The sequence below is a fragment of the Acipenser ruthenus genome, chromosome 15 (assembly GCF_902713425.1).
Source record: "Acipenser ruthenus chromosome 15, fAciRut3.2 maternal haplotype, whole genome shotgun sequence".
In the NCBI taxonomy this organism is placed as follows: Eukaryota; Metazoa; Chordata; class Actinopteri; order Acipenseriformes; family Acipenseridae; genus Acipenser; species Acipenser ruthenus.
The window spans coordinates 10194575-10208703 of NC_081203.1; the positions used below are offsets into that span (position 1 = coordinate 10194575).

At 37.9% G+C, this 14129-nt stretch overlaps 1 protein-coding gene across 3 annotated transcripts in view; it reads right to left on the bottom strand.

Moving 5' to 3' along the window:
• The window catches only part of LOC131697541 (serine/threonine-protein kinase Nek6-like), a 124945-nt gene that overhangs the window by 82424 nt on the left and 28392 nt on the right, over positions 1 to 14129 (bottom strand). For 2 of the 3 annotated variants that reach the window (XM_058987157.1, XM_058987159.1), the window contains exon 2: positions 1448 to 1575. In XM_058987157.1, the coding sequence (XP_058843140.1) occupies positions 1448 to 1543 (96 nt within the window). In that variant the 5' untranslated portion in view covers positions 1544 to 1575. The remainder of the gene's footprint in view (positions 1 to 1447; positions 1576 to 14129) is intronic. The other variant, XM_058987158.1, reaches the window with a different exon arrangement.

The window sequence follows — 14129 nt, forward strand, 5'->3', positions numbered from 1 at the left end:
AGTGTAAGGGCAGCTCTGCAGCTTACACTGCCAAATCAAATGCTTCAATGGGCAGGGGCTCATTTAGCTTCAGATTTAGCAGGCAAAATAAATATTTATTTTGGGAAACCCCAGATTTATTTTTTCAGATTTAATTGCTGAACAATAATGTTTTTCAGATTTATCTGTTAGGTAAATGGTTAGAAATTATTTGTTAGAAATGTTAGCTACATGTTGACTCACCAAGTTTAAAAAAAAGATTTAGAAATTATATCTGAAAGAACAATTTTTTAAACTTAAAACTTTGCTAAATCTGGACTCTTTGTGGTTAAATCTAAGAAAAAATACAAGATTTGGCCACAGCTGTAGAATGGACTATAATTGCCAGTTATTTTCTAGAATTTTCCACATATTTAAAACAACATTGATAATTCCCATGTGCCTTCTTTTTATGTTTAAACATACTTAAAAATCTAAATATAGTATAAAAATCTAAATATAGTATAAAATATAAGTGATAATATCACTGTAGACCTAAAAGTTGAGGTTTCACAGAACTTGATTAGGACTAATCTTGGTATCTAAAGTAGCATTAGGCAGTCCAATACCAGCAAGGTTCAATTGCAAGAAATAGTGCAGGACATAGTGGAGTGTGCACCTTCGAGAAATGAAAATAAAACATCACATTTTTTATTTATTTTTTTTTTTTAAAGAAGCTAGTTTTGTAACATTTCATGCAAATTGCACTCTGGAGTTGTGATAACCCTCGCTGAATGAATTGCACTCTGGAGTTGTGATAAACCTCGCTGAATGAATTGCACTCTGGAGTTGTGATAAACCTCGCTGAATGAATTGCACTCTGGAGTTGTGATAAACCTCGCTGAATGAATTGCACTCTGGAGTTGTGATAAACCTCGCTGAATGAATTGCACTCTGGAGTTGTGATAAACCTCGCTGAATGAATTGCACTCTGGAGTTGTGATAAACCTCGCTGAATGAATTGCACTCTGGAGTTGTGATAAACCTTGCTGAATGAATTGCGATGTTGAGAAGTGCATATAAAGGGTGTGAAGAACACAATATACAGTAGGTGTCAGTATTCAATTGGACACCATGAACACCATTACTTTGTGTACAAGGCTGTATGTGTAAAGTATTTCGTTGCATATGGATATGTGAAAAAATGGTGAATATTAAATAAAGTGGACCTACACTGCAGATGTACTTGTATGTAATCACTAAACGAACACCTATATTTGGCCTGCATATTCATGACAACATTAAGGCAAATAGTAACTATTAACACCCTTGTGCCTATAGTGTTAAAACAGCAGTCAGAGACGAGAACTCATGCAACATAAAAGTAATCTGAAAGAACTTGAGCGGCTCTAAAGTGACAATGTAAGTTTGACACGCGCGTTTGAAAAGACACTACAGTACATTGGAAAGTGTTGAGACCAGTGCTCACCTGTGCTTCATGCTGGTATTCCTGTCCTGGCAGTTTGTAGAGTGCTTTGTTCTGATCCTCTAGATTGTGTTGGGGATGGTTATGCTGTCCTTCCATAGTACCATGCCACTGTGAGCCTCTTAAACCTGCTGAAAACAGAAGCACACTTTCAGAATGAGACGGTGTCTGTAAATATAGCTTGGTGTACAGCAGACAGAGAAAGGCTCTTGAGTTCATGTATTGCACAGGGCTACAAACCCGCATTTCCACTTTGTATGCTGCATCTAAAGTGCCTAAGCATGGTTAACAAAGACAACAGGACAGCTTTCCCACTGTGGGCAAATTGCCCATTAATACATTTACTATGGAGGGGGCAGTTTGACTACATTCTGACCTTTCAGATATTTATCAAATCATTTTAGTAAGTTTCTTCTTGTATTACTATAACCTCTACAGAAGGTGCTGAAAGAAAATAGGCACATTTTGGCCTTATTTAAATGTGTGCACTTAAATCAATGAGCTTTGTTGATTACCCATTGAAACCGGAGAGGTCCCGGGGAAAATGCCAGCAGTTTACAACTTAGACAAATACAATTAGATTGTGTGTAACAGGAACTCAGACCCATTGCTAACAAGAGAGAGTTTAATATTATTGGCACCTTATTTGAGCAGTTGCCTCTGACGATGGTTCCAGCTGGATTTGTAGCTGGACTGGGGCATTTACACTTCAACCTGTGTAGCTTCTAATTTTTATTATTCTTACTCTGATTGGCTGCAAAGACAACAGAGTAAGATTGGATAATGTTTGTTGGTTTTTTTTTTCTTGTGTACAGTTTCCTAGTAACTGAAGACATTGTATTCTGGGAGAGGTAGTTGTTAGTGGAAGTTTTAGGGGAGGCAGACAAGCTGTCCCGCACACTTGCTGTGCGTATTTTTACGCATTCAATTAAAATTGTGTGAGTATTTTGGATTTTTTAATGTGTAAAAATGGCAGGTACGCAGCTTATCTAGACCTCTGGGGACATCATTGCTAGACCTCATTTATGGTTCTTTGATTTGCTTTGGGGTATTCAGATATTCCAGCTGTACAGAATTCTTACCAACATGTCATATTATATATTTAAGGTAAGGCTGTACAGAATTCCTGGGTAGAACCCTGAAATCATATACTGATTTGATAAACAGATCATCACAATAGAATTGGATGCACATACACTCTTTTTACTCAGCTAAAAGTTTGAGCATTTCTTTTTATTATCATTTTATTATTTTCATCACATAAGATGATGAACTTGGAGACTGATGTTGTTTTCCTCCAGTCAGGCTGGATTAGTCTGGATTTGATGATGATAATCCAGTTTTTGTCTGCTGATATTTTAAACAGAATGGCACCTCTCAATGTTGCAAGCATGCTGTAAATAATATAAGCCAAAACTTAACTGAATCAATAGTCAATGCCAGTTTTATAGATAGGGGGTAATGATTAATTGTGAATCAGTGAAACATAATACTTGCTTTAAATGAAATACCATACTGTGCCAAAAGTACTACTTAGCCACTTGGAGATTCAATGATGTATAAATGGTAAATTGCACAGTAATTCTGAATTTTTCCCATGTCCAATTTTTTTTTTTAAATATACTTTATCATTCTTCTCTGGGCTTTATAAAATGCTTACCTATGCTTTACCATGTTTTACTATGCGTTATCGGAATTACAATTTGCTATGTATTTACTATGGTAAATTTGTATAAGGAGGAATACATACTCCCCCTCTCATTTAACTTTTATCTTTGAACAAAATAGTCTTTTACCAGAAAAGCAGTCATGTGATTTTAATTTTTGTGAATAGCACCCACTGAGTTCTGCTGTTTGTGACTCATAGTGCTGGCTTCTTCTCATTCCCCTGCTGAACTGGACTGGATTCATACCTTGTTCCAAAACAAATGGAATAAATGTGAAATACGGGGCCACATGCTCAGCCCCCTACTCCCCCCCCCCCCCCCTTAAAGAGCAGCTGTGCATGATCAGCCCTAACAAGCCCACACTTCCTAGTCAAGACCTAGCTTGATTGTTGAAGTTCCATTCTGATTGACTCTGTTCTTAAACATGCACACACCACTAATTCTTCTGCTACTCTGAACCCCAGATGGGTTAAAGAAAACATTGAAGAAAGTGGTTGTCTAACAAGCCCGTTTTAAAACATTACAGCAGCTTTATACATGTTTCCTGTAACTGTTGTCCACCAAGTAAGAAAAAAGAAGCTACCCTGTGCTCTCTTGATGAGTAGCATTTATATAAGCCACTTTCCCATGCATTGCGTTCACCTTTTCCCTCAATTTGTAAGAAGCATGACGTCCCGTTTTGAAGGGTTCTACCCCAGCCCTGCAGTGGAAATGCTACCAGGCTTCTCTGGTTCCGCACAGCACCAACATGTTTATAATATCTGTACTTGTTTGCATGTCTGTTGCAATAAAAGCCTGTCAAGCAAGTCTTACAGCTGTGCCTTCTTACACAGTAAAGCTCAGTTTTGACTTGCAAGAGTCCCTTGTGGTTACGTGTTCTGTCACTCATTTATTATTTTTGCGATACCCACGCACAGTCGTCATTTATCCTCTTAACTACAGCACTGTCAATTCAATTAAAAACAGTTCAGTTTAACCACATGGTTAAACAGAATACAGGTTACACAACAAGTGTTCAGAGATCTAGCATTGAATCACTGTTTCATATTCAATGCTGCCGAGTGATTTTTTCAATATATCTTGCATTTAATCAAATCCAACAACAGAATGACAAGATAAGGTAAGGTAAGGTAAGCAATGCTCACAAATCAGTTATATGGGGTTAAATATTCTTTTTTCCATAGATTGCACTGGTGATGTAACAGAATGCTCCATGAATGCTGTGGTTAATTCACTCGAGGATAGCTGTAGACAGCGACCATACATCCTCGTACATGAGCATTCATGTGTCATATATTCAGTTTGTTAAGGCTACGATTCCCCACAATGCTATTCAATTTCAAACACAATTGTCTTTCTTTGTTGTCTCTTACTGTAACTTCATTTTCGATCAATGTGCACTTCACTTTACCAGAACACCACCGTGTTTGTATAGTTTGTTTCATCCTCAAGGATGCACAGTTCCTCACTTTTGAAACCAATTTGCCACTTTGATATAATCCTGATATCATTTAAAAAGTTTTTTCCTCAAGATGTTTTGTGGTGCAGGTAACTTTACAGGCATTGCCTACAGCATTCCCACTTTTGATTTATAAGCACACAGCCTCTCAGCAAAAACAGTAATAATAAAAACCCTACTAAATAGACTGTACTCCTCAAAGACAAAACTGTACATGCCTAGATATTTCCATGTTATTCAGACCAAATTAGCCTGCCATCTGTAGATTAAATACATTTGTTTTGTTTGAGTTTTTTCTATCATACGATTTACACTCCAATTGGGTACTTCTGTTTCTAACTGGATTGCTTGGTTCAAAGTGGAAAAAATAATTATTACCAATAAACTGTCATGAAGACTAGGCAATGAGTCACTAATAATCAAAGTGCTGAATAGCAGATAACTTGCAATGGGTAGGTATGTTCAGTTTGATCTGCAATATTGCTTTTAAAAAACAGTCATTGTGGATAACATTACTCCCAACTTTAGGACCCAACCATGCTTCTGGTTAAACAATCCCAACACACTTACATGAATTGTTTCAAGCACTGATATTTACAAGTCGGAAGAGAGTAAAACATGCATTTTTCAGTTTAAGGTGATGTTAACACCTCTTTTAAAAGACCCCATCTGGAAGAGGAAAAAAGAGAACAGTATCTGGCTACCCTTCACTTGGTGTGCTCATGTGACATGTGCTTAAATACAACTCTTGAATCTTGGCTCTTGTATATTGGAAAGGTAAGATATGACACCAAGCTAGAAGCAACTCACACTTAGAAAGTAATTTTATGTTCACTTAGTTTTAAGGTTTCTCTTTTTCACCTTAGAAAATTGGAAAGTTTGAGTACTCTGAAGCAAACTTAAAATGCTTTACAAACTGTAGAACAGAAACATGAAATTAAACTCGGACCACATAACTGTTGCAAAGTCCGATTTGTATTTACTGTGCTTGGGATTCTGGTCATTTGGGTGTTTTTCTCAATATCATCTAGCTGGTTTATTGAAGCATACCACTGTACAGAGTTTGTGCAATGTAAAGGCATGGCACAGAATAGCTGTATATTCTGTTCACATGTAATGTGTAAATGTTTGAGTAGGTGAGCTTGGAAAACAGCATTTAGAGGCTAGTTCATTTATAAGTTCAGTAAAAATCAAAGCAGTCAAATTGTCCTCCAGCCTGTCCTGGTCGCACTGTTTTCTCACAGCACAATCGAGTTGAGTCCTGCAATTCCCCTTGCGAGACTTGCAATGCTTTTCAACATCTGGCCTATTGTCTTTATTTCCCTTTTAACTTTAGCTTTTTTCCTTAAATGGACCTTTTTTCAATTAAGCTTGGTGCCAGAGACCTCAGAATGTTAGTCTTTACTGCGATCGTTCAGCCAAAATGTGAAAGAATGATGAATTAGGGCTGTGAATGGATTTTGCAACCTGCAAATTCAATAAGGAAAGTGCTGCACTGGGATCTCACAGACAAAACCAACTAAGTAGTCAGTATCTCAAAGCCAATAAATGTATTAATGGGAACTTAACATGGTGCTTGGATTCAGGAAGTGACTAATTCTACAATGAGGTAGATACCAGAGAGTAAGTATATGATTAGCTTTTACGGCTGAGTCTTGTGCAATTGTAAAGTAATTACTAACTTGTGGTTAACCCCCTCCTTGTCAACTCTTTATTTCACAAGGTATCATTTTTCAGCAGGTTCTCAGTCCTGGGAAAACAAACTCAATTAAACCGTCTGGAGCCAGGAGTTTGATGTTAAATATTTTTCCTCCGTTAGCTGCATGAACATTTACTCATATTAGACAACCTACAGACGCTGTCATTGTTCAAACTCGTAGCACCTGGGCATTTCAATAATATACCTAAACAGGGGAAGTCCTGAAACCCAATGTTAGCTTTTCTGTAGTAACCCTTATATATACAATATTGAAAGGCTTAAGTTGTGAAGTACCTGCACTGGCTAGTTCAGGATTACTTTCAAAACTCTCCTGCTCACCTACAACGCTCTTCATCACACAGGTCCGGAGCACCTCCTCAACCAGCTGACTCGCTGTGTCTCTGCTCGCAAGCTGAGGTCCTCCAACTTTGGCCTGCTCGCTATCCCCAAGCAAAAGTGCACCACACTTGGAGAACGCTCGTTTAGCTTCATGGCTCAGACTCTTTGGAACTCTCTCCCAGCTTTGGTGCGTGATGCTCCCACCGTCGCTCGCTTTAAATCAACTCTCAAGACCCACCTGTTCTCTCTTCCTTTCCATGCTCTTTGAGCCTGATATCTGCTATTAGCTGCTGTGTTGCTGCTATTATTTCATGTATTACTTTCCACTGTATTTAATGTATTATGTATTTCTCTGTATTAAAGTATTATGGATTTTCTTGTTACTGTATCTTGTAAAGGTCTTTGTGATGGTGGTTCACTATGAAAGGCGCTATATAAAATAAAGATTGATTGATTGATTGAATAAAGTTAATGTACAACAATTACATCAAACTGACTCTGTATAGTCTGATAATCCAGAAACTAACTATAGGACGTTTAAAAATTAAAATTAAGTTACAATGGACTGCAAATGAATGCAATCCCCATGTGTGATATATTGTGATAAATTAATTAAATGTAATTAGGTTTCATTATATACATCAAACAAATATAATAAGTCACTAATTATGCAAATAGAGTATAAATAGGTGATGTAAGTAAGTTTCCCAAAGGTTTGGAGAAGGTGTTACTAGTAGCAACGTGACGTCAAACAGAGAGCAGCCACGCGCAGCAAGCTCTGGGAAGGGGTTTCTCTAGTAGCTGCGTGTGAAGTCAGAGAGCAGCCACGTGCAGCAAGCTCTGGGAAGGGGTTTCTCTCGTAGCTTTGTGTGACATCAAATAGTGAGCAGCCACGCACAGCAAGCTCTGGGAAGGGGTTTCTCTAGTAGCAACGTGTGAAGTCAAACAGAGAGCAGCCACGCGCAGCAAGCTCTGGGAAGGGGTTTCTCTAGTAGCAACGTGACGTCAAACAGAGAGCAGCCAGGCACAGCAAGCTCTGGGAAGGGGTTTCTCTAGTAGCTGTGTGTGACATCAAATAGTGAGCAGCCACGTGCAGCCAGCGCAGCTTGCTTTGGGATTCGAGAACGCACCTCTTCAATGTCACAATTCATTTGACTATCCGTCACAGTTTGCGTTTCTCTCTGCATTCCAAATCAGTCTGTTTTTATTGTGCAGTTACACAGCGCTTCCTCCAGTTTCACCTGACGAAAATGCAGCCAAAACAAATCGAATGAGACAAGCTACGGTAATGTAACAGTTAATCATTAAAAGTGGTGTAGTCCGGTGGTTAAAAAAAAGGGCTTATAACAAATAGGTCCCCAGTTTAAATCCCAGCTCACTCACTGACTCACTGTGTGACCTTGATCAAGCCACTTAACCTCCTTGTGCTCCGTTTTTCGGCTGAGACATTGTTTTAAGTGACTCTGCAGCTGATGCATAGTTCACACACCCTAATCTCTGTAAGTCGCCTTGGATAAAGGTGTCTGATAAATAATAAATTAAACAGCTTTAGATACTGTGATGTATTTTTTAAATCTGTGATCTTTAGTTGTTTTTGTGCATTTTCATTTGCAAGTGAACTGTGACATTAGGGCCTTATCGAGCACTATACTCTGCAATTTTGAATACTGACTTTGGATAGTGTTTTAATTCTGGAAACTGTTGTTTTATTTAATTTTTTAATCTTTTGCTAAATTGCATTACCTTTTACGTTGTATGTAGTTCTGTGCATGAGTAAGATTTCGATTTCATTTTACTGTTTGGTCCTTAACAGGATATTTTACATACTGCTACAATACGTACTGGATTTAAAAGTATGTCCTTAGACCGGGAAACACCAGGGAGACCCCAGGACGACTGGATCTCAAACAGAAAGTCTGGATGCTCGTCATCAACAATGGACTGCCTTGTCTCATCTGCTGTAGGTCAGGGCACTTGCAAGACTACAGTGGCCCTCTTGATCAGTGGTAGGGGCATGACTGCATCACAGGCTCGGCGGAGCAGCTTTGGTATAGAATATTCAAGTTTCAGGTCTTTAGGAGGTAAACACCCATTAGGTAATGGTTACATTTCGTACTTGAAAGGGAACAAGCCACTCACATTACGGATCCCAAATGAAAGCTAAACTCATCACTCAGCTGCCTCCAAGCTACTGTATTACTCCCTGATGCAAACATAGCCTTGCTCTCCAGGATGCAAAAAAACATTCACTTACCTCTGCTCAAGGAAAGGAATGAACGTGCAACACAGACTGATCCACCAGAGTAACCCTATCAGTTTATCAGACGTATCACTGGATCTGGCTGGTATTACTGGGTCAGGCTGGTACTATTGGGTCTGGCTGGTACTATTGGGTCTGGTATTATTGGATCTGTCTGGTATTATTGGGTCTGGTATTATTAGGTCTGGTATTATTGGGTCTGGCTGGTATTATTGTGTCTGGCTGGTATTATTGGGTCTAGCTGGTATTATTGGATCTGGCTGGTATTATTGGGTCTGGCTGGTATTATTAGGTCTGGCTGGTATTATTGGGTCTGGGTGGTATTATTGGGTCTGGCTGGTATTATTGGGTCTGGCTGGTATTATTGGGTCTGGATCGTATTTGTTTGCAGCAAGGGGAGTGCAAGTACTAAATATCAGTTTTTGAAAAGAGATACTATTCACATAACACTCCAAACTCTGCAACTCAAGGGACAGTGTGCCCTGCTTATAACTGTCAGAATGTAACTGGCTCTCCAGGTCAACCCTCCTTAAAAGATTTAAAACAAACCCATTACAACTACAGAACAAGAAAGGAGTAGTTAACCACATACAGTATCTTACAAACACAATACTGCTCACATCTTAATGTGTTTTATACATGGCATATGAATGGATCATATCGGTGCTGCTATTGGATTTTCTAAGAAATACCGCAAACCGATTCTTAAAGATAAGAAGCGGCATTCTGTCAAAACGACATATTAACAACTGTCAGCCAAGTTAAAAATAGTTATTTGGTCTACCACAGTTACCAAACACTGTGTGCTCTGCTGGAACAAAAAGGTTTGGTATATGACTAACTAAGCCAAAAATCAAACTCTAGCACCTTCATGGTTACCATATGAGTACATTTAAGTATTCATTTGGGGGTTGTAGAAGACAGCTAGTATCTGTGTTTGTACCCAACAATCATTTAAAAAAGATGTGTTCCTAATTACACCCCTGTGTTTAGTATTAAGGCCACCATCAGCTGTCCCAAACCTTTCAAACCAACATGCTGTAAACTACCCAAACCCTTGGCTGCAACACGATTAGCTCATTTACACATTTTATTATTTTAAATTATAAATGATAGCCTATCGGTAGCCTATCGGCATGGCACTGATAGAAGGGAAAAAAACACAATTGGCACAGTTTGTGTTATTTTAGCCAATAATGTACACCGATAGCCATGCTTGAATTTCTTCCAGCACAGAACTGATAGTTTGCTCAGGCACGCTTACTATAATAATGATGCAACAACACTGAGACAGTCATGTTTCCAGTGCAAGTAATGTGCGATCAACCTGCAGTAAAAATGTCTCAAAAGAGCAGTGTTTGGATTTGTTTTTAAATATCTGAAGACAACAATAGGATAGCGAGTTGTGTGCAGCAGAACAGACTTGATGCTACATTAAATCCAACGATGAACTGCGAGTACAATATTATTCTGATGCTTTTTAAAAAAAAGCTCTCTTTGAATACTTAAGTTATGTTGTGCTGCATTTTTAAACAGTGTATAGGTACAAGTTATAATACGCAATGTTTGACAGCTATAAAAGTTAATGTCACATTATATATTTTTTCTACATAAGTGTTTTTACTAGTACAAATGCGAAGTGTTATTTTTGTGTGACTATGTTGTAAAACAAATGTATAAATTGCTCTCAAGCACACACTATAATACTACGTTATTTTTTGTATTCATTTTCTGAAGTAAATGCAACAAGTAAACAATACCTGTTCGTTTTTGTCATAAATACATCAAGTAAACGATATCTGTTCATTGTTTAACATGTATAATTATAAAACAGTTTAAATACAGGCCCTATGCCTTGTTCTAGTAGTTTACAATAGCTTACCTGCACTATTTATTTATATCAGTATCCTATCTGTATCGGACGATATTCGTAGATAACCATTGGCTATCGGCCCAGAAAATCTTTATCGGTGCATATATATATATATATATATATATATATATATATATATATATATATATATATATATATATATATATATATATTTATTTTAGCTCAAAGAGCCAGCTGCCCAACGTTTCGATATGTTGTACATATCTTTCTCAAGGGAGCCTGTGTTTGAATCAAAACATTGGAATATATATTAAACTAAAACAGATTGCATAAAAGAAAACTAAAATAAATAACATCTCAGTAAAAATCTTTGACAATTGTTTCGAACATGTACTATAAGATCAGTAGCAGACCACATTCCCTTGACTGGTCATAATTTCACTGTATGTGCAGATCTGTTTTTCCACATATGGATAACGATTCGTGGAAGAATGTAGCTTGAATTTAGGCAGGAAGGAGTCTCATAGCCTACTCTGAAAATACTTGTTAAGCACCGGAGTGCTCTCGTATTACATACCAGGGTGCTGGAGATTATTTCTATTCTGTCTTGTATGTGTCACCAACATACAATCCTAATAATATTAAAAGAAATAGCATGTAGCTAGGCCTTCTTATGTTATTTTGTTCAGGCTCTGCACATGTTAAACCTTTCCTTTTCCTGCAGAGTAAGTAAGATAAACACTGCGCTGAATGTCAGGGAAAGTTAGCAGAGGTTTCAACCAGGTCTTCCTGGCATTGACAAGCTGCAGTGGTATACACATGAAAGGTATTAAGATATAAATGTAGCTTGAATATAAATGAATGAGACCTTCATATCTGCTGGGGCACCAAATCCTCTGAAGGGAATATATTGAACAAGCAGGTAGCAAAGAGTTTCATTTCCAGTATCAACCAAAGAAGGACTTTGTAAAGCGTTATCTGTGACCTGCTTTGAAGCGTGCATCTCTATGTCAATCGTCATACTACATTCCGAAGTCTAGAACGTCCAGGACTTTATTTAATATTATGACTAGACTGCAGAGTTAGAGAAACCTCAGAACGTTCCTCTGCCAACCAGGAAGCTCTAATAGTTGGCCCTACTGCTGGAACATTCAGGTAGCAGCTTTTGCTTAAGTTAAAACAACTGACAGAACTTCACAGTGGGTTTTTAAATCTGTTTACCATTCAACACCATCTAAAGAGGTTAGATACATACAGGGTTACAAACTCCTGCTCGTCCGCTCATTCAAGACGAATTAAATCTGATGAGGACTAGTTGATGTCTGTGTCTCAGTAGTCCTCTGGACGAGTACTTAAAACAAATGTTCACATATACTTTCACGTTCAGTCTTGCATTAAAAAATGCAGGGAAGTCAATTTTCTAATGCGGTGTATTAGAAAATAGTCACTCAGAACTGAAACCTCCCTTCATCTCCCCTACTGAAACACGTTGCATCTTTTGAAGTAAGTCATTTTACAAAAATGTGGAGATTTATATTGGGTTACGACCCTGACTGAAGATGTCATTAGGAAAGGGGGCCGGTTGTACTAACGAGGTCAAACAATAGGCCATGTTTTACTAAACATTTTAAAATTAATAAACAATTACCATAATGAACATTATCGTAGATGTTGCTTAAAACATAATAACACAATATATTCATAATAGTTGAGTTCTTATCTATAAACCATAACACATTTAAAGCTTGGGACTCACTGTCTGTAGCTTGGTGTTGTTTACATTATCGTGAGCATATTTGAAGTGATTGGAAGCTGAAATTATTTTTTTAAAACACACTTTTCTTTATACCAACGCAGTACTGGTGAGCAATAATCGGTTCGTTTGAAAACCAGGCTTTAATCACTGATAATAGGTGCACAGGCGGTGATTTCGTGAGTTCTCCGGGCCTCAAGCACCAATGGGGGAAAATAAGGTCTCGCATAGTGCAAATAAATCACCTGTTCTGTCTATATATAGAGTGGATGCTTCACAAGCACAACTGTTATTGCAGCGTTTTAAAAATATAAAATCCATTAATACAAAGTCTCCCAGCTTTCTTGAAAAGATCTGCGTTTCCCTTGTTTTTCTTTTGTATTTGTAATGCTCTCATTAGTATCTAAACCTAGTAGATTCAGGGTCCGTCAGTTCTGGCAGATTCTACTGTACTTGCTGAAGCGGTTTTCTCCCACTGCTAATTAAAAAAAAAATAGCCACCGTGCTAACAATTTAATCCCGAGGGCTACAGTGAAAGGTACTGTCTATTGTTAGTTTCTAACCCTGCACAAGGCATATTCAGATGGGCTGTTCAGACCATTGTGGCTGACCATGTCTATTCTTGGCCAATGCTAGATGGCAATGCCCTCTGTCATTCTCTATGTTTTTTGTTTAGACAATTATTGTGGTATCACAATAGTATAACCCAACCACAACAGCAAATCCATTGCAAAACCAAGAGCACACAATATCTGTTGCAAATCAACTGTAGTGTGATTGCTGTGGTTTGATAAGAGGGCTGCAAGAGTTGCCCCAGGATAATAATAGTCATGCTATCTCCAAAGGATATGTTTCAGCTTTCTTCTAAGGTTCTTATATAATAATATAATCTGTAGTACTTCCCAACTACATATAAAAGACAAAGAACAAGAAAGATTTCTTAAACATGTAGATGTCTTTGTCATGTCAAAGCACATCCTCAAACATGAAGCACATTTTAAAGAGTGGAAACTTGTACGATTACTGCAGGTATCAATTGCAGCCACCAACAATGTAAAACCATCCTAATTCTTAGAAAAGGTCTTCTACTAGAACAGGAAATGTCAACTAAGCATTACTGTAGGTATTAATTGCAGCCACCAAAATGTAAAACCGGCCTAATTCTTAGAAAAGGCCTTCTACTGGCACAGGAAATGTCACCTAAGCCCGTTTAAAAATGGTTTGCTGCGATGACTCAGTGCTGTTTGCAGATAGGAAGCTAGCAGGCAGCTCCACTTTGTGATTGCAGAGTGGCTTACAATACAAAGCTAAATCTAGGGATGTGTTGGGAGTTGACTCATTCTGCCTGAAAATAAACTCGGTTGAAAGAAATGATTAGAAAACCCTTGTCAAGGGCAGCACACAGATTTCTGCTTTGTTGCAGCATACTTTACACATTATATACTGCTTTATAGCAAATAATCGAATCTGTTCATTTGGGAATGCTCCTTAGTAGAGTGTTAAAGGATTTTCATTACCCTCCAAAACTGAATGATAAAGTCCACTTCCTTCCTACTGACTGTATCTGGACAACTTGCCTTTCATGGGTGACTACTGAATCCACACTGACATTTTACAGACTAAACACAGTGGGTTTTTATACTGTTACATACTCCTTTCAAAAAGTGTGTCTGT